Below are 21,530 nucleotides of genomic sequence, written 5' to 3'. Positions count from 1 at the left end.
ATCCCATGGGAAGTGCTCAGCTCCCCGAGTTGATCCGGTGGAGTAGCTGGCAGATCCCTTGATGTCCCAGGTAGGGCGTCATCCTCAAAGGAGTGCAGAGCGTCGGCATCATTATATTGGTTCTTCTACCAGTTGGGTCCTTGGGACTGGTTGGACAGGGAGCCAGATCTCGGAGTGACACGGTGGACTCCCGGCCATCAGGGTACCGCACATGCACGTAAGTGGGATTAACGTCTGTTAGTTCCACCTCATCAACATGGGGATCATTTTTGGAAGATCGGACGAATCTTCGGAGCAGCACAGGGCCGGGAGCTGCCAACTATGACGGTAGGGACGTCCCATGAGTAGAGCGACACTGGAACCTGAAGAATCGCTCATGAGGAGCGACATTGGTGGACGTAGAAAGAAGAGACCTGATGGAATGCAACGCGTCAGGGAGCATAGTTTCCCACTGCTGGTCTGGTAGGTTGCAAGACCTCAGTCCAAGACGAACAGCGTTCCAAATGATAGCGTTGTATCTCTCAACCTGTCCATTACCGATGGGATGATATGGTGTCGTTTTACTTGTGGTGATTCCCCGTTGGGAAAGACAACTTTTGAGTTCGCTTGACATGAAGGAGGGACCCCGATCAGAGTGGATGAAATTGGCCGTACCGCAAAGGGAAAAGACTTGATCGAGGCATTTGATCACTGTGGAAGTAAGCATATTGGGACAGGGGAAAACAAAGGGAAAGTGTGAATATTCGTCCACCATAGTAAGCAAGTAGGTGTTTCGCATTGAGGAAGGCAATGGCCCTTTAAAGTCAATGCTGAGTCGCTGCATAGGCTGCATAGCGTGTATGAGCGAGCCATCCGACGGACAGAAGAACTGCGGTTTTAATTCTACACAAATTCTACAGGTGGAGCATGTTCTTTTCACATCTTCCGTAGAAAATGGGAGATTTTTAGATCGTACAAAGTGCAACATACGGGTAACGCCAGGATGGCATAAGTCAGTATGAAGATCCGCAAGAGTCGAAGTTGACATAGAAGAGCAGAATGCACGCGTGAGGGTATCCGGGACTACATTCTCTTTGCTGGGTCGATAATGTATGGTGTAGCCAAAGGCAGCCAATTCCATCTTCCAGAGCTGTATTTTGTTATTCTTGATTTTAGTGCGTTTCCGGTTATCCAGCATAAAGGCCACAGAGCGCTGATCGGTTATAAGCGTGAAATGGCGACGAGCGAAAAAATGACTCCATTTACGTAGTGCTTCGATGATAGCCGTAGCCTCCCTCTCGACAGGAGGATAATGGAGCTCGCTACCCTGCAAAGTTCTGGACAGAAATGCAACGGGTCGACCACCTTGATTCAAGGTAGCCGAGTTCGCCACCTGTGATGCATCGCACTCGACCACGAAAGGAAGATTTTCATCGATGGAACGAAGCGTGGCTTTTTCCAGTTGTCGCTTGAGGAGGTTGAAAGCTGAAATAGCCGTTGCCTCCAACAGAAATGACTTTGCGTGAAGCAGGGGCTGGATCTTGTCGGAGAAGTGGGGTATCCACTTCGCATAATAGGCGAACATGCCGAGTGCCCGATGAAGAGAGCCGAGATTCGTAGGGGGAGGGAGCTCCTGAAGCGGATGAAGTCACTCTGTGTGGTAAACCACTGTTGTTAGTATTGTTGTTCACCACTGTTGTTAGTACTGTTGTTCACTGTTAGTACTGTTGTTCACTCTTGCATATTGTTGTACTTGTCTGTGCATGCCTCAGCTGACTCCGCCCCTGGCTCCACCCTCATGGCTGGGTATAAAGGTCGCTGCTCAGCAGCCCCCGGTCCTTTTGGATACCAGGCAACCACAAGAGGCATGCTCTGTTCTTTGGTAATAAAAGCCTGTTTATTACTTTCTCAATTTCCAGTCTTTTGTAGCAATTGCTAGTGCATCACTCTGGATCTGGTTTGATGACACCGTTGCCCACCCAATAGCCAAGGATGTTGACTGATGGCACTGATTTCACAGATTTGGACTCATTTAAGGTTAAGTTGCGATGACAGAGAACGTCAAAAAATTTCTGGAGGTTGGCATCATGCTCCTTCTGGTCATGACCAGCAATGGCGATATTATCCAGATATGGAAAAGTGTCTGTTAAGTTCTTCTGTTTGGCTAGGCTATCCATTGCCCGTTGAAAGACGGCCACCCCATTGGTGACCCCAAATGGAAGGCGACAAAACTGATAAAGCCGACCACTGGCCTCAAAGGCCGTATACTTTTTGTCAGAGTCCTTTAATGGTACTTGATGGTATGCGCTCTTTAAATCAAAAGTTGAAAATACCTTGTAGTTGGCAAGGTTATTGACCATGTCATCGATGCGTGGTACTGGGTAGGCATCCAGGTCGGTATACTGGTTAATAGTTTGCAAGTAATCGATGCAAAGACATTTTTTGTGTTGCTTCAGAGGATTTTTAACAACGACGACTTGAGCTCGCCAGGAAGATGAACATGGCTCAATGATACCATCAGCTAGAAGGCGAGAGATTTCTGCCTCGATAAAGGATCGATCATCTTGGCTGAATCATCATGATTTAGTGACTATGGACTTACATCGGGGTGAAAGATCGGAACACAAGGAGGGCTCGTCGAGCGAAGCCGCCGAAAGCGCACAAAACGGTGCTTTGGAAATAGTAAGCTCCGGCTTTGACCCTCCAAACTCGAAAGTGAGTCCTGTGTTGTTTCTGGAAATCCTGTCCCAGGAGCACATCACTGCATAGGTTTTTGAGCACCCCGAGCTGGGTGGAGAAATAAGTGCGGCCATTGAGAATAAGGTCGACAATACAAAAGCTGGAAGAGTTGGTGGTCAGAGCCATTGCAATTTCCCTGTCCGAGGGGTAAATACGCAGTTTTAACTTACTGACAGCCCACTCACTAATGAAGCTGTCAGAGCTGCATGAGTCGATTAGTGCACTCAAAATGTGTCCATTTACCGAAACCTTTGTGACTGCATGGGACAGACTTTGGGGGAAAACAGCTGTGATGGGAGGAGGGGCAGTTTTACCATTGACATCTGTAACCTTAGTAGTGGTTCTTGGGGGAGGAGCAGTTTTATAGATTGCAGCTGTAACCTTCGTAGTGGCTCTTGGGGGAGGAGCAGTTTTATAGATAGTAGCTGCAAAACTAACAAGGGCTCTCGACCGGTATACCTTAGAAAAGTGGCCTTTCTTACTAACAGAGGCTCTTGACTGGCATACGTTAGAAAAGTGACCTTTCTTACTGCAATGATTGCAGACTGTGTTATGAGCAGGACAACATTTCCTATAGTGGAATGCACCTCCACAGAAGAAACACTTCCTTCCAGATTGTCAAGATGCCGCTAGGGCAGGGTCATCATCAGTGAAAGCTTCTAGGACAGGGTTGTCATCAGCCAGGTGGGAGTCATCATCAGTGAGAGCTTCCGCCCGAGGCCTGTCGAAGGAGTCACTAAAAGTGATAGCAGCAGCCCGTACACATGGTGAAAGATAGGTATCTGCATTCCTCTTTGCTAAGTCCAGAGAGCATGCCTGGTCATAAGCAGCCTGTAACTTGAGGGTTTTATTCTCCAACAGACGCTGACGTATGAAGGGAGATGCAATCCCATTAATAAAGGAATCACGAATTAACTCCTCCTGGTACTGCTCAGCTGTGACAGCTTTAAGATTACAATCCTTGCTGAGCCTGCGAAGTTTCTGAAGGAATTTGTCAAGTGATTCCCCGGGTTGTTGTCGAGTTGTGGCCAGTAGATGCCGAGCAAAAATTTTGTTTGGGGACTTAACATATAGTTGCTGTAGTATTTGGATAGTGGCGTCATAGTCTACACAGTCTTCAATATAGTCAAACACATGAGGGGATACATAGTTGGCAAGCATTCGGAACTTATTAGGAACATTCTCACCACACTCCTCAAGGGAGTTGCGAAAGGTACGATACCAGTGATTCCATACCTTAGCAGCTGTAAGTGAATTCGGGTCCAGGTCGAGACGGGTGGGTCTGAGTAGTTTCTCCATGATGGATCGATTACTTCATCCAAGTTCCCTTCTACGGTTTGAGTCATAACCGTCTGTTCCCAAGACCACTCAGAGCGTGGAGCAGGTCCAGTTGATTAAATTGATGTAAACAGACTACTGAGCGCTTGGTTTGAGTATAAAACAAGGCTTTAATCAACTGTTTCAAAACCATGAGATTTCTAGTTACATCACTAGTTCCTGGTTACAGAAACATCCTGAGCAAGCTGGGCCCACGCCTGAGTATTTATACTCCTTGGACGATGCCACCAGCTGGCCACCCAGTGTTACTTCATGAGACATGATAAGATTCATGACAGGGTGTATAATGGGTGTCCACTCTGATACCGCCCGCCTTACTGCCCCGGCAAAATTGAAAGTTCCACCCATGGTGTGCATTCCAAGTTATTCAATGCTATAAACATCATAGATATGATCAAAATTACGTAGAAGAAAACATTTCAGTGGAAATCAAGTCCATTTCTCTAAATGCTGACAGTAAATAAAATTTAGAGACAGTTAAAAATTTCACTGGTCCATACTAGATGTTCTCTCAGGCTCAGTGTTATTAACTCCCAGTAGCCAATCCCTACAATCTGAAGCACACCTTTACTGCTCAATATCTAGTTGAATGACAGTATGAGCTGGCAGTTGTTAAATGGAGCTCTTGTTATGTGTACTGGATACTATGATCTTGCGTATGCCATTATAAATTCTCTCCTGTCTTTTCAGAAGGTGGACTGTCAAGCAGTCTAGTGAGACAAGACTGATTGCAAACCAACAAATTAGTTTAGTCTGCATAGAATACATAAGGGAACACAGTAGTTTTCCAGTGAGGTACACCTATTTCCTACTACACATCATTGCCTCATTATAGACTAAACTCAATTACAAATCAACTGTCCCTGAATCGATTGGCACCTGACTTCTGTTGTTACAGACTGTACATTTCCTATCAAGGCATAGGGCTGGATTTTGATTCTGGAGGCGCGTAGGAGGCAGGACTACAACTTTAGGGGTTGTAGTCCTGCCTCCATCGAGTTGTGGCCAACCCACGCGATTTTCACTTGATTGACCATGTTGAGCCCGCCCAGTGGGCTCAGCGGCCAATTAAGGGCCACCCGGCAACAGGTGACGTCACAGATTGACATTTCATCTGTGAAGAGCTTTTGACAGATGAAATATCAGCATTTGACAGCTCTTTGAAGCTGTCAAACACTGACAATCTGTACACTAAGTTAATTCCTTCCTCTCAGGCTGATTTAGAGATCTCTCCAGAACAGAAAGCTGAATGTTGCAGATTTTGACAGCTCGCGGCCATTCTGCTTTCTGTGCCGGTGAGATGAGGGACTCCCGAGACCTGAAGGAAGGAAGGCTATAAAGGTAAGTAAAACTTCTTTAAACACTTTACACACACCAAACACACTTACCTCTTCACTCATGCACTCATCACTCACCTGAACACCGGACATCTCGAACCCTCCAAGTCCTTCAGCCCGACGGCCCACCTCGCTAACTTGGCGTGGTTTGGAGCTGTCGGGAATCCCACACTTCAGGAATAAAAATAGGGATTAGGCAAAAATCTGCCTGTTAACTACCTGTTAACAGGCAGTTAATTGGCACTAATCCTCTTCCCGCCTCGTGGAGGCGGCTCCCAGCACAGGTCGGGTATCCGCCTCCTTTGAAACTGGCATGGAGGCGGGTTGGGGGCGGGATGGGTTCGTGCCCCCCAATTTTGAGATTTTAACCCCCCACATGCCTCCAACCCCGCCCCCACGGCCCAATGAAAATCCTGCCCATAGAGTCTATGTCTGCCTCAGACTTCCTTCTCCAAAGAGAAAAAGAAAGAAACTATCCTCTGACCTTCCTCCCACCCTGCACCTTTAGATCTGTGTGACAACGATTGGCTTGTCAAGTTCGCAATCAAAGTTACCATCTTGATGTGGAAGCTCACGGCACCTGTATTGTCTGTGCATCTAAGTCCCTCTGCCAGATGTATTAAATGGTAGTCATTCTACCATCAGGCTGCGAACTGGTATCCAACAACTGCCCATTGTCTCAATATTGATCCAACATGCAAAAGTAAACATTTAAATAAAGTGCCTCACTTTACAGCCTTCCGGACTCAATATCGAGTTCAACAATTTCAGGTCATAACCCCGGTCCCCTATTACATTTTAATATATTTTTTATCCACACCTTTGTTTTGTGCCCTTCCCCCTTTTTATCTCTCCCACATGGCAGCTGTCTCTCATTCTGCCAGCGCATTTCACAGTTCACACTGCATCCATTTAATAAACATCTAGAGCCGTCTTTTGTCTCTTTACTAGTCCTATCACCATCTTGTCTCATCTTGAATACCTCCAAATGTCTCTTCACTTCTCTTTTGTTCTTTCATCCCCATTTCCCAACCCCCAAACTGGCCTTTTAATCTGTTCCATTTCCTGTGTTTTCTCTCAGTCCTAACGAAGGGTTTTGACCTGAAATGTTGACTCTATTTCTCTCTCCACGGATGTTGCCTGGCCTGCTGAGTTTTTCCAGCATTTTCTGGAAGGGATTTTATTTTAATTTTGGATTTCCAGCATCCGCAGTATTTTGCTGTCGTAAACATTTAAATAGCTGCCCCATTTCCCTTTTGGATAGCTTATTAACATTTCCAACCTCATTGTTCAGTCACTATAGGCTTTCTAGATCTTTTTTTCTTTTTTTATAATATAAGGTTTTTAATGTTAAGTCAAAAAAGGAATGCTGCAACCTTAGGAATTAACCTTTTATAAGCTGAATCTAACTTCACAACAATACCATAAAATAAATTAAAATAAAATCCCTTCCAGGCCATATAGGTAAAAATACCAACATGTTACAGAGATATCACATTAGAGATGGTTGGAACATTACATGACAATTAATGAACTAAACATTGGTGCCATTTATGGAAACTATAATATAATGCTGTATGTTTCAACAAATTAACTTTCACTTTCTAATTTATTGATAAAAACAACAAAAAATCAACAAATGTATCCATTCAATACTTGCTCCTTTGTATTAATTTTCCAATCTCATTGGAGTAACAAATTTACTGCCCTACAGTGAAGTAAACACTTTTATCTTAATGCTGTAATACAGTCCCTACCGCTTATAGCAAGCGAGTTGATGTTAACGCGATTTGTCTGCTATAAGAAGTGGACAGTAAATTGTGAGAGAACATACCAGAAGAAGTATTGCATGTCTTTGTTATCGGACTTTGAACCAATCAATTCAATACAAAATCCGTATCAGCAAAGTCGCTCAGCAATGTACCAATTACTGAAATTTTAACTATTGAAAATTACTTTTTAATTAAAATTGCTCCTTTGTTTTGTTTCCAGAATAAAAGAGAACTTATCAGCCTTTCCTAATTGTAACTGTACTTATAAATGGCAATACTGTAGCAGTAAATGGAAGATACTTAAAATATTTTCAGGAGCTGTAACAATTCCGACCCTGTAAATGTACAATGTAAAAGAGAATGTGATAAAGGGCAGATTATTAATATTTCATGACATAGCTTGCACCTAAATAAATACTAAAAGCAGGTAATAAGCGTATAAGATAAAAAAAATCAAACTGTTTGACTGAATATCCTTATATGCTTAGCTTACTAATATTTGTGGATGTATAACTTTTGGTACACACTTTACACAATCAAAAAATGTTAAGGATTAATTTTGTTTTTATAAAATTCACTTTAACATATTCCAAAATGATTTACCTCTTTCATTAGCGTTCTTGCTTTTTCTTCCGCCTCTTGGAGCTTGCTTTCTACTTCTGATGTATCTGGGATAGAACCAATCTGTGTGAAGTTTAAACCTCGAATCTGAAAAAGTAAATAAATCAGCATTTCTACATCACAAAGCATGGCACTGATCAAGACCGTGCTATCACCAAGAAGATGAATTTTTCTCAATTAATGTATCTTAATACAAGTTGTGTAACTTTTATAATATCATTTTTTGTACAACACATCTAGCATACAAGCCAAAAGAATCAACTGTCCTGCAAAATGAATAGTTTAATCATCTCTTGTAAAATATAAAATGAATTAAAAAACCAGGCCTGTGCAGATCCATTAAATTATGTTATCACAATCATGTGGAGAAACACCAGCATGAAAGAAAACAGATAAAATCACAAAGCAACATAATAAGGCACTTCAACTTATTTTCTAGGGTAACAGAAAGTACAAAATTATTCAACCTACTTTACGTAGTTGAACTTGAATAAGCATTTTACCTAGCCACAACATACAATAAATATTTACACTCATGAAGCAACTATAGGTCAGTTGTGGCTTTTTCCACTCATGAATTGCTGGGCAGACTCATTTGTGGAGCTATTTGTCATAGATTGTGGCTGGCTACTATATATCCTCTATTCATAGAAGTGATAATGTTTTACAGTGGTAAAATAAATACAAGCTACTGAACAGGAAGTTATGTCAGTATGGGTGTGTGTACAGGTAGTGTAGTGGTTGTGGTACTGGACTCGTAACCCCAACATTAAGAATTCAAATCTCATGATGGTGTGATGTGAAATTGAATTCAATAAATCCGATAATGTGTGGGCTAGCACCAGAAAAAATGACCAAGATAGCTGCTGTCTTGTTGTGAAACCACAACTGATTTACTAATAGTTTTTTACTAATAATATTTACTATTTACTAATATATTTTAATATAATATAATATATTTTATATTATATAATAATATAATAATATTTACTAATAATAATTTACTAATACTACCAACTCTACCTGGTCTAGTCTACACATAATTTTCTCTAAAGCCACTCACTAACATGGAGGCACCATCAACACAGAGGACTGTAATGACTCAAGAAGGTTCGCCAACACTTGCAACCTTGCCTACATCCTGAGAGCAAATAAATAAAAATAGTAGCCGAATATGTTTATTTATTTATTTGTGAAGAAGATCACATAACTCATGAGGGATGAGGTTGTGAGCAAAATGTACAGGTTTCCTTCATTAGTGTTTCATTCATTAATAAAGCATATAGGATCCTGTGCTTTATAAATAGAGGCAAAGGGGAAAAAATTGGGTCGCATCCCCTTTGGGGTGCTAACTTCGCCGGGGCGCTACTTTTAGCGCCCCGCAAAAGCTAGCACCCCCGCACCGGAAATTGAATGGTAGCACCCCAAGCAAGAGGCAGGGCGCTACTGGAAGCGCTCCCCCTCCCTCTAGGGGCGCTACCATTCAATATTGCAGCGCTACGTGCAGCAGCACGTGCGTCAGCACGTACTGCAGGCCTCCCTCCCCTGATTAAAGGGGAGGGGCCTAGCGCAGCGCGCACTGGGGCCCTGCTGGACCACCGGGGAGTGGAGTGCCGGCTAAAGAGCCCGGCACTCAAGAGGGGTGCCGGGCTGACGGATCGTGGCCGGCACCCCGCAGGAAAAGTCGAAAGGGGGCAGGTGCTGGCAGGCGGCCCAAAAAAATGGCTGCCCAGCACCTGCCCTTTAATTTGCGCAGCCACGACCACAAATATGGCACCCTGACCCTGTCGGACATAGTGTCCGGCGGTAGGTCAGGGGGCGCAAGCGAAGTTTGCGGCCGGGGCGCTGTGCACGGCGATGACATCATCGCCGGAGGTGCAGCACTGCAGGGCGCTACCGTCTACTGCCGCTGCTAACCTCCCGCTGAATTTCGCGGGAGGCATTAGCGGCGCCGCACCCGGGCATTGATGCTTTGCAAAGCAACCCATTTTTCCCCCATAGAGTACAAAAGCCAAGAAGTTATGCTAAACCTATATAAAACACTAGTTCGACCCCAAGCTGGAGCATTGTGTCCAATTCTGGGCACCACACTTTAGGAAGGACATGAAGGCTTTGTAGAGGGTACAGAAGAGAATTTTTCAGTTACAGATTACAGTTATGTGGAGAGACTGGGGAAGCTGGGGTTGTTCTCCTTAGAGCAGAGAAGACTAAGATGAGGTTTGACAGAGGAGTTTAAAATCATAAAGGGTTTAGATAGAGTAAATAGAGAGAAACTGTTTCCAATGGCCGAAGGGTTGGTAACCAGAGGGCACCGATTTAAGGTGATTGGCAAAAGAACTGGAGGCGACATGAGGGAAAACTTTTTTACGCAACGACTGGTTAGGATTTGGAATGCACTGCCTGATAGAGATACAGATTCAATCGTAGCCTTCAAAAGGGAATTGGATAAATATTGAAGGAGAAAAAATTGCAGGGATATGGGGAAAGAGCGGGGAAGTGGGACAAACTGGATTACCCTTTGAAAGAGCTGGTGCAGACCCGATAGGGCAAAAGACCTCCTTCTGTGCTGTGATTCTATGATTCTATGATACTGTAATAAAAATATTCAACAATTTCCTATCCATGAATTCAATCTCAGAGTTACAGAAATGTTAATTCAATTGCCAGCATTTTGTGTATTGAGGACCATATTTATCAACTCCTTCTCATAAGTTTTTACAGCAATGTGTGGTATATTTTACTTGTTTCCTACAAATTACTGCATTTTATTTATTTGACAAGTCTGGACACTTACTGTATCTGAAAGCATGTTTGTTTTACCACATATATACACACCTTTTAATTTTTAAGAATAATTTTTATATCATAGCACTGCCAAATTCTTACAGCTGACATTATTACTGCACATATGGTATTGGCAGTCAGCTTGTTCTTGGGGTTTGTGTGTGCTGATTGGTTAATACAAGGTTGAACATTTATTTTATTCAATTTTGTTTTGGATCACTGAGTATGATGTCAAAAGAATATTCAGTAATTTATGGAGAGAGAGCCGGAAGAATAAAAGAATACATTTATTCATCAAATCAATAAGTTTAGTATGAAAGTTGTCTGTTTATTCAGTTATAGAGGATTGTTTTTATAATAACTTACAATTGTTGGTGCAGAGAATAAAACAGTGCTGTTTATTTTATTTCTCAACTGCCAATGGCTCATGAGAAAGCCATTGGAGTAATGTTGTGATTGTAAGCCACATAGATACACACCATTCCTTTGCATTTATATAGCATCTTTAATGTAGAAAAATATTCCAAGGGGAAATAACAGATACTGAGTCAAAGAAAATTTAAAATTGTTTTCTAGATCAGTATGTCGAGGAACCAATGAGGGAACAGGCTATTTCAGAACTAGTATTGTGCAATGAGAAAGGGTTAATTAATAACTTCATAGTAAAGGAGCCTTTGGGGAAGAGTGATCATAATATGATAGAATTTTATATTGTGTTTGAGAGTGATTTAATTAAGTCTGAAACTAGGATCTTAAATCTGAACAAAGCAAGCTACGTAGGTATGAGGGGCGAGTTGGCTAAGGTAGATTGGGAAACTAGATTAAAAGATATGATGGTACATAAGCAATGGCAAACATTTAAAGAATTAATTCATAATTCGCAACAAATATACATTTGCCTAAGGAATAAAAACCCCACAGGAATAGTGATCCAAGCGTGGCTAACAAGAGAAGTTAAAAATAGTATTAGATTAAAGAAAGAGGCTTATTGTTGCCAAAAAGAGTAGTAAGCCTGAGGATTGGGAGGATGTTAGAATTCAGCAAAGGATAATCAAGACATTGATAAAGAAAGAGAATATGAGAGTGAACTAGCAATAGCCTGCAAAGGGATAAGAACATAAGAACATAAGAAATAGGAGCAGGAGTAGGCCATTTGGCCCTTCGAGCCTGCTCCGCCATTCAATGAGATCATGGCTGGTCTTCTGCCTCAACTCCATTCACCGGCCCTATCGCCATATCCCTTGATGCCCTTACTAGTCAGAAATCTATTGACTTCTGGCTTGAATATATCCAATGACTGAGCCTCCACAGCCCTCTGAGGTAGAGAATTCCAAAGATTCCCCACCTTCTGTGTGAAGAAATGTCTTCTCATCTCGGTCCTGAATGGCCTACCCTTTATCCTGAGGCTGTGGCCCTTGGTTTTAGACACCCCAGCCAAGGGAAACATTCTCCCAGCATCCACCCTATCAAGCCCTGTAATAATTTTGTATGCTTCAATGAGATCCCTCTCATTCTTCTGAATTCAAGAGAATACAGGCCTAGTTTACTCAATCTCTTCTCATACAACAGTCCCGCCATCTCCGGAATCAATCTCGTGAACCTTTGTTGCACTCCCTCTATGGCAAGTATATCCTTCCTTAGGTAAGGAGACCAAAATTGTACACGGTACTCCAGGTCTGGTCTCACCAAGGCCCTATATAATTGGAGTAAGACTTCTTTACTCCTGTACTCAAATCCTCTTGTAATGAAGGCCAGCATACCATTTGCCTTCCCAATGGCTTGCTGCACCTGCACATTCACTTTCAGTGACTCACGTACAAGGACACCCAGGTCCTTTAACCATCTACATTCCCCAATCTTTCGCCATTTAGGAAATACTCTGCCTTTCTGTTTTTTCTACCAATGTGGATAACTTCACATTTATCCACATTATATTCCATCTACCATATTCTCGCTCACTCACTGAGCCTGTCAAGATCCCCTTGAAGCCTCTTCACATCCTCTTCACAACTGACACTGCCACCTAGCTTTGTATCATCAGCAAATTTGGAAATGTTACATTTAGTCCCCTTATCCAAATCATTGATATAGATTGTGAATATCTCATTATATTCATGTAAAAAGTGTAATAATTTGCAAAAAAAAACCAAAGCTTACCTATTAAATGACCCATAGCACCTTCCAATAACTCAACAATTCCCTTCCCCATTCCATGAAAGGCCTAACACATCCCACCAGATTTCATCAACAGCTAGACCCTGTGTGCACCTTTCCCACTGCAGACAGTATTACACCCGTCCATACCCCTAAACTCCACATCTGCCTGACAAGTAGTGTTGTGTACAGTACTGGTGCTAGTTCAGTAGGCTTGCATAAAACCAACTGAAAGTATTGTAAGGTATTACTTTCTATCTTCAGACAGCAAAGACTGTAATCAGCTTCCCAAAATAATATTGTTTAAAAAGGTACAGGAACATACAGAATGAAAACAGAATCCAGTGGCATAGGATAGGGTTCATTACCGGAGCTTTTCTTGTATATTGGCCATTACAAATGGAACTAAAATTAATTATTCTAACATCAACACAACAAACTGGTAAATATTAGTCTGATACAGTTTACTCCTCTTAACTCAAAGCTTCTTAATTTGAAATAATGTTAACTCGATTTCTTTAGCACTAAATTGTAAATATAACTATAATTTACATTGTTTAATTTAAATTATTGGATAATTTTTTTAACAGCAAAAAAATGACTGAATCATCAGGAGTAAACTGTACTCATAGGTTTTGGTCACCAAAGCTCAGGAAAGATATATTGGCATTAGAAGGGGTACAGCACAGAATCACCAGAATGATACCAGGGCTTAAAGGGTTAAATTATGAGCACAAGTTGCATAAGCTTGGCTTGTAATCCCTTGAACTTAGAAGGGTGATCTAATCGAGGTTTTTGAAATGATGAAGGGATTTGATAGAGGAGATACAAAGGAACTATTTCCTCTGGTGGGAGAGTCCAGAACAAGAGGAATTTTCTTTACCTGGACAGGTCGGGTGTGGGCGGTTGGCGTGGCGGGTCAGGACTCTGTTCCTCATTTCATCCCGCTCCTCAGAGTGACTTTCCCTTAGTGGGACATTATCGAAGGCCTTCTGAAAATCCAGATACACCACATCTACAGGTTCCCCTTTGTCTACTCCACTAGTTACATAGAAACATAGAAACATAGAAACATAGAAGCAGGATTGGCCATTCAGCCCCTCGAGCCTGCTCTGCCATTTAATGAGATCATGGCTGATCATCTAAATTCAGTACCCTGTCCCTGCTTTCTCCCTATATCCCTTGATCTCTTTAGCCTAAGAAACATATCTAACTACTTCTTGAATATATTTAATGAATTGGCCTCAACTGCCTTCTGTGGTAGAGAATTCCACAGGTTCACCACTCTCTGGGTGAAGAAATTCCTCCTCATCTCAGTCCTAAATGGCTTATCCCTTATCCTTAGACTGTGACCCCTGGTTCTGAACACCCCCGCCATCGGGAGCATTCTTCCTGCATCTAGTCTGTCTAGTCCTGTTAGAATTTTATAAGTTTCAATGAGATCCCCTCTCATTCTTCTAAACTCTAGCGAATATAAGCCTAATCGACCCAATCTCTCTTCATACGTCATTCCTGCCATCCCAGGTATCAGTCTGGTGAATCTTCGCTGCACTCCCTCCATGGCAAGAACATCCATCCTCAGATAAGGCGACCAAAACTGCACACAATACTCAAGGTGTGGTCTCACTAAGGCCCTGTACAACTGCAGCAAGACATCCTTGCTCCTGTACTCAAATCCTCTCGGTATGAAGGCCAACATACCATTTGCCTTCTTAACCGCCTGCTGCACCTGCATGCTTACCTTCAGCGACTGGTGCTCAAGGACACCCAGGTCTCGTTGCACTTCCCCTTTTCCCAATCTATTGCCGTTCAGTTAATAATCGGCCCTCCTCTTTTTGCCACCAAAGTGGATAACCTCACATTTATCCACATTGTACTGCATCTGCCATGCATCTGCCCAATCACCCAACCTGTCCAAATCATACTGGAGTTTCTCTGCATCCTCCTCACAGCACACACACCCACCCAGTTTTGTGTCGTCTGCAAACTTGGCGATATTACATCAAGTTCCCTCGTCTAGGTCATTTATATTGTGAATAGCTGGGGTCCTAGCACCGATCCCTGCAGTACCCCACTAGTCACTGCCTGCCACTCGGAAAAAGACCCGTTTATTCCAACTCTTTGCTTCCTGTCTGCCAACCAATTCTCTATCCAAGTCAGTACCTTACCCCCAATCCCATGTGCTTTAACTTTGCACGGTAATCTCTTATGCGGGACCTTATCGAAAGCCTTCTGAAAGTCCAAATACACCACATCCACTGGTTCTCCCTTATCTATTCTACCCGTTACATCCTCAAAAAATTCCAGTAGATTAGTCAAGCATGATTACCTTTTGTAAATCCATGTTGACTTTGTCCGATCCTGTCACTATTTTCCAAGTGCTCTGCTATTACATCTTTTATAATGGACTCTAGCATTTTCCCCACTACCGATGTCAGGCTATAATTCCCCGTTTTCTCTCTACCGCCTTTTTTAAATAGTGGGGTTACATTAGCTACCCTCCAATCCGTGGGAACTATTCCAGAGTCTATAGAATTTTGGAAGATGACCAGCAATGTATCTACTATTTCTAGGGCCACTTCCTTAAGTACCCTAGGATGTAGATTATCAGGCCCTGGGGATTTATCAGCCTTCAATCCCGTCAATTTCCCTAACACCATTTCCTTACAAATACTGATTTCATTCAGTTTGTCTCTCTCATTAGACCCTATGTTCCCCGACATCTCTGGGAGGTTATTTGTGTCCTCCTTTGTGAAGACAGATCCAAAGCATGTATTTAATTGGTCTGCCATTTCTTTGTTCCCGATTATAAATTCCCCTGATTCTGACTGCAAGGGACCTACGCTTGACTTCAAAAATCTTTTTCACTTCACTTATCTATAGAAGCTTTTGCAGTCAGTTTTTATGTTCCCTGCAAGCTTACTCTCATACTCTATTTTCCCCCTCTTAATTAATCCCTTTGTCCTCCTTTGCTGAATCCTAAACTGCTCCCAATCCTCAGGTTTGCTGCTTTTTCTGGCCAATTTATATGTCCTCTCCTTGGATCTTATGCTATCCCTAATTTCTCTTGTTAGCCACGGTTGAGCCACCTTTTTTGTTTTATTTTTATGCCAGACCGGGATGAACAAATTCTGTAGTTCATCCATGTGATCTTTAAATGTTTGCCATTGCTTATCCACCGTCAACCCTTTAAGTAACATTCCCCAATCCATCCTAGCCAACTCGCACCTCATACCTTCATAGTTTCCTTTATATAAATTCAGGACCGTAGACTCTGAGTCAACTACTTCACTCTCCATCTTAATGAAGAATTCTATCATATTATGATTGCTCCTCCCCAAGGGGCCTCGCACAATAAGATTGCTAATTAATCCTTTCTCATTACATAATACCCAGTCTAAGATGGCCTGATCTCTTGTTGGTTCTTCGACATATTGGTCCAGGAAACCATCCCGTATACACTCTAGGAATTCCTCCTCCACAGTATTGTTACTAATTTGGTTAGCCCAATCGATATGTAGATTAAAGTCACCCATGATAACTGCTGTGCCCTTATTGCACGCGTCTCTAATTTCCCATTTAACGCCATCCCCAACCTCAGCATTACTGTTTGGGGGTCTATATACAACTCCCACTAACGTTTTCTGCCCCTTGGTATTTCTCAGCTCTCTCCATACAGATTCCACATCATCAGAGCTAATATCCTTCCTAACTATTGTGTTAATCTCCTTTTTAACCAGGAATGCTACCCCACCTTCTTTTCCTTTTTGCCTGTCCTTCCTGAATATTGAATACCCCGGATGTTGAATTCCCAGTCTTGGTCACCCTGGAGCCATGTCTCCGTAATCCCAATTATATCATATCCGTTTACATCTATTTGCACAGCTAATTAATCCACCTTATTATGAATGCTCCTCGCATTAAGACACAAAGCCTTCAGGCTTGTTTTTTTAACACTCTTAGTCCTTTTAGAATTATTATTTACTGTGGCCCTGTTTGATTTTCACCCTTGATTTCTCTTCCTTCCACTTTTGCTTTTCTCCTTCCTGTCTTTTGCTTCTATCCTTGCTTCCCTTTCCTCTGTCTCCCTGCACAGGTTCCCAACCCCCTGCCATTTTAGTTTAAATCCTCCCCAACAGCACTAGCAAACACTCCCCCTAGGACATCGGTCCTGGTCCTGCCCAGGTGCAAACTGTCCAGTTTGTACTGGTCCCACCTCCCCCAGAACTGGTTCCAATGTCCCAGAAATTTGAAACCCTATCCCTTGCACCATTCCTCTAGCCATGTATTCATCTGAAATATCCTTCTATTTCTACTCTGACTAGCATGTGGCACTGGTAGCAATCCTGAGATTACTACCTTTGAGGTCGTATTTTTTAATTTACCTCCTAACTCCCTATATTCAGCTTTTAGGACCTCATCCCATCTTTTACCCTATATCGTTGGTACATATATGCACCACGACAATTGGCTGTTCACCCTCCCCCTCCAGAATGCCCTGCAGCCACTCCGAGTCATCCTTGACCCTTGCACCAGGGAGGCAACATACTATCCCATACCAATGCATCCACTATCCCAATGGCAACCTCTTTCAAAACCCTAGGATGTACGTCATCTGGTCCTTGGGAGTTATCGGCTTTTAGTCCCATAAATTTTGCTAGTACTTTTTTTTACTAATAATAATTTCTTTAAGTTCCTCATTCTCACCACACCTTTGCTTTTCTCGTATTTCTGGGAGGTTTTCTGTGTCTTCCTTCATGAAGACTGAAACAAAGTATTTATTTAATTTCTCTGCCATTTCCTTATTCCCCATTATAAATATAGACAGGTTAAGTGAGTGGGCAATAAGGTAGCAGATGGAGTATAATGTGGAGAAATGTGAGGTTATTCGCTTTGGTAGGAAGAACAGAAAAATAGAATTTTTTTTTAACGGTGAAAAACTATTAAATGTTGGTGTTCAGAGAGATTTAGGTGTACTCATACAGGAAACACATAAATTTAGCATGCAGGTACAGCAAGCAATTAGGAAGGTAAATGGCATGTTGGCCTTTATTGCAAGGTGGTTGGAGTACAAGTGTAAGGAATTCTTACTGCAATTGTACAGGGCTTTGGTGAGACCACACCTGGAGTACTGTGCACAGTTTTAGTCTCCTTATCTGAGGAAGGACATACTTGCCTTAGAGGCGGTGCAATGAAGGTTCAGTAGATTGATCCCTGGGATGAGAGGGTTGTCCTATGAGGAGAGATTGAGTAGATTGGGTCTATATTCTCTGGAGTTTAGAAGAATGAAAGGTGATCTCATTGAAACATATAAGATACTGAGGGGGATTGACAGGGTAGATGCTGAGAGGTTGTTTCACTTGGCTGGAGAGTCTAGAACTAGGGGGCATATTCTCAGGATAAGGGGTCGGCCATTTAGACTGAGATGAGGAGGAATTTCTTCACTCAGAGAGTTGTGAATCTTTGGCACTCTCTACCCCAGAGGACTGTGAATGCTCACTCAATGAGTACATTCAAGACAGAGATCGATAGATTTTTGGATACTAAGGGAACCAAGGGATATGGGGATAGTGCGGGAAAGTGGAGTTCAGGTCAAAGATCAGCCATGATTTTATTGAATGGAGGAGCAGGCAAGAAGGGCCATATGGCCTACTTTGGCTCCTAATTCTTATGTTCTTATGTTCTTATGACATAAAAACAGATTTTAAAAGCTTCTATAGCTATGTAAAAAGGAAGAGATTAGCAAAAGTAAATGTGGGTTCCTTAGAGGCAGAAACAGGAGAAATTATAATGGGGAATAAGGAAATGGCAGGGACATTAAACTAATACTTTGTATCTGTCTTCACGGTAGAAGACACAAATAACATTCCGGAAATAGTGGGGAACCAAGGGTCTAGCAAGAATGACAAACTTAAAGAAATTAGTATTAGCAAAGAAACAGTACTGGAGAAATTAATGGGACTAAAAGTTGACAAATACCCTGGACCCGATGGCCTATATCCTAGGATTTTAAAAGATGTAGCTACACAGATAATGGATGCATTGGTTCTGATCTTCCAGAATTCCCTAGATTTGTGGATTGGAAGGTAACCCCGCTATCAAGAATGGAGGGAGAGAGACAACAGGGAAATACAGGCCAGTTAGCCTGACATCAGTAGTAGGGAAAATACTAGAATCTATTAATCGGGACGTGGTAATTGGACACTTAGAAAATCATAACATGATTGGGCAGAGTCAACACGGATTTATGAAAGGGAAATCACGTTTAACAAATCTGTTAATAGTTTTTTGAGGTTGTAACTAGCACGCTAGATAAGGGGGCAACCAGTGGATGTAGTATATTTGGATTTTCAAAAAGCATTTAATAAGGTGCCATACAAGAGGTTATTACACAAAATTAGGGCTCATGGGATTGTGGGTAATATATTGGCATGGATTGAGGATTGGTTAACGGACAGAAAACAGAGAGTAGGAATAAACAGGTTATTTTTGGGTTGGCTGGCTATAACTAGTGGGGTACCACAAGGATCAGTGCTTGGGCCTCAGCTATTTACAATATATATGAATGACTTAGGTGAGGGGACCGAGTGTAATGTACCCAAGTTTGCTGACAATATAAATCTAGGTGGGAAAGTAAGCTGTGAGGAGGATGCAAAGAAGCTGCAAAGGGATATAGACAGGTTAAGTGAGTGGGCAAGAATAGCCGATGAGTATATTCAAGACAGAGATCCATAGATTTTTGGATACTAAGGAAACCAAAGGATATGGGGATAGTGCGGGAAGATGGAGTTGAGGTGGAAGATCAGCCATGATCTTATTGAATGGTGGTGCAGGCTCGAAGGGCCGAATGACCTAATACTGCTCCTTTTTCTTATGTTCTTATGAAACAGATATCCGGAGGGGTGATCAAAAGCTTGATCAAGGTTTTAAGGAACTTCTTAAAGAAGTCGCTCGTCATTCATTACACTTGTCCACAGGCTTTCTGCATGACCTCAAAACTCTGCTCCCTGTATCCTAACTCACTCCGAGTCTCATTCACCCATCACGCCTGTGCTCGCTGACCTATACTGGCTCCCGGTCCAACAACGCCTCAATTTTAAAATCCTCATCCTTGTTTTCAAATCCCTCAATGGCCTCACCCGTCCCTATCTCTGTAATCTCCTCCAGCCCTACAAACCTTTGCGATCTCTGCGCGTCGACAATTCTGGCATCTTGCACATCCCAGATTTTAATCGCTCCACCAATGGCAGCCATGCTTTCAGTTGCCTTGGCCCTAAGCTCTGGAATTCCCTCCCTAAACCTCTCTGCCTCTCTATCTCTCTCTCTCCTCCTTTAAGATGCTCCTTAAAACCTACCTCTTTTGTTCATCTGTCCTGATATCTCCTGTGGCTTGGTGTCAATTTTTTTTTATAACGCTCTTGTTAAGCGCCTTGGGATGTTTTGCTACGTTAAAGGTACAATATAAATGCAAGTTGTTGTTGTTTATTTTTGTCTCAACATAACACAATTAAGTGAAACTGCCTTGTGTGCAATATATGTTCTATAAAATTATGTTCTGGAACAAACCAAAGTGGAACAATTAACAAAAACTGTGATAATTGTGTTCTCACCAAGTCGTCAATGTAATTTGGAGTTCCCTTTACACAGCTGTTAGTCTGTGTTATGCTGTAAATAAGCAAGCAAAATAAATAAACGATTATTATTTAGTTATACAGAATAATTTTACGGCGTACGTCAAATGCTAATTCAGACCACAATACAACTGAACACCAGAGACTGGTGGTGCACGCCCACTTTTATTTCTTATCTTAACCCAACTAGCGTTAACCTAAGATCTGAATGAAGAAGTGGTCAAGAACGGGAATGTGAATGCAGTACCTTTGTGCTTTTCGCAGGTTGGCAGCGTTTGACACTCGTTTCTTTTCATCAGGTTTAACCGATATTATTTTAACATTGCCACTTGCTGCATGCCCCATCTCCCAGCAGAGCCTTGCTGCTGGATGAGTCGGTCACACTGGAAACACGAGGACGAGGCTCGAGCGCCTTGCTCCTTTGTTTATTGATACAACGGCGTTTCCTAGCAACGAATATACAGCTATCACACAATCGAAATGTGGATGTCCGCTGCCGTCATCACACACCAATCACACGCGGCGCTTGGGACAAGGGAAGGACGCCCTCTGTTGAACAACTTGATGATCGCCAATAGCTCTCTATTGAACAGCTTGACGATTGTCAGTAGTTCTTCGTTCTCGGGCAAGAGCTTAGAGCCGACAGCACTAGGACTTGGGGGCGGTGAGAGCGGTGGACAATGTTTTCTTGCTTGCCATGAGCTGCAAGAGATGGCGACTCCGCATACTTAGAATCATAAAATGATACAGCGCAGAAGGAGGCCCTTCGTGCCTGTTATGGCTCTTTGGTAGAACTGTCCAATTAGTCCCACTCCCTTGCTCTTTCCCCATAGCCCTGTATTTTTTTCCCTTCGAGTATTTATCCAATTCTCTCACCTCACCTCCTAACTCCCCAAAGCCTTTCCACCATCTACAAGGCACAAGTAAGGAGTGTAATGGAATACTCTCCACTTGCCTGGATGAGTGCAGCTCCAACAACACTCAAGAAGCTCTACATCATCCAGGACAAAGCAGCCCATTTGATTGACACCCCATCCTCCACCTTAAACATTCACTCCCTCCAACACTGGCGCACGGTGGCTGCAGTGTGTACCATCTACAAGATGCACTGTAACAACTCGCCAAGGCTTCTTCGACAGCACCTCCCAAACCCGCGACCTCTACCACCTAGGACA

The 21,530-nt window shown here is 42.6% G+C and overlaps 1 protein-coding gene across 3 annotated transcripts in view; it reads right to left on the bottom strand.

The window, feature by feature from the left end:
- Positions 1-20,787, bottom strand: part of LOC147124260 (coiled-coil domain-containing protein 192-like) — a 163,177-nt gene extending 142,390 nt beyond the window's left edge. For all 3 annotated transcript variants that reach the window (XM_085984408.1, XM_085984402.1, XM_085984415.1), the window contains exons 1-3: positions 20,603-20,787; positions 20,335-20,389; positions 7,769-7,873 (exon numbers count right to left, since the gene is read on the bottom strand). In XM_085984408.1, coding sequence (XP_085840534.1) covers positions 7,769-7,873; positions 20,335-20,389; positions 20,603-20,700 — 258 coding nt within the window. In that variant the 5' untranslated portion in view covers positions 20,701-20,787. The remainder of the gene's footprint in view (positions 1-7,768; positions 7,874-20,334; positions 20,390-20,602) is intronic.
- Positions 20,788-21,530: the final 743 nt, after the last annotated feature.

Source organism: Somniosus microcephalus, chromosome 1 (assembly GCF_052327205.1).
Source record: "Somniosus microcephalus isolate GS21.2 chromosome 1, FLI_Smic_1.0, whole genome shotgun sequence".
Taxonomy (NCBI): Eukaryota; Metazoa; Chordata; class Chondrichthyes; order Squaliformes; family Somniosidae; genus Somniosus; species Somniosus microcephalus.
The sequence above is the reverse complement of the archived record's forward strand: the minus strand, read 5'-3'. Positions and strand labels throughout refer to the sequence as shown.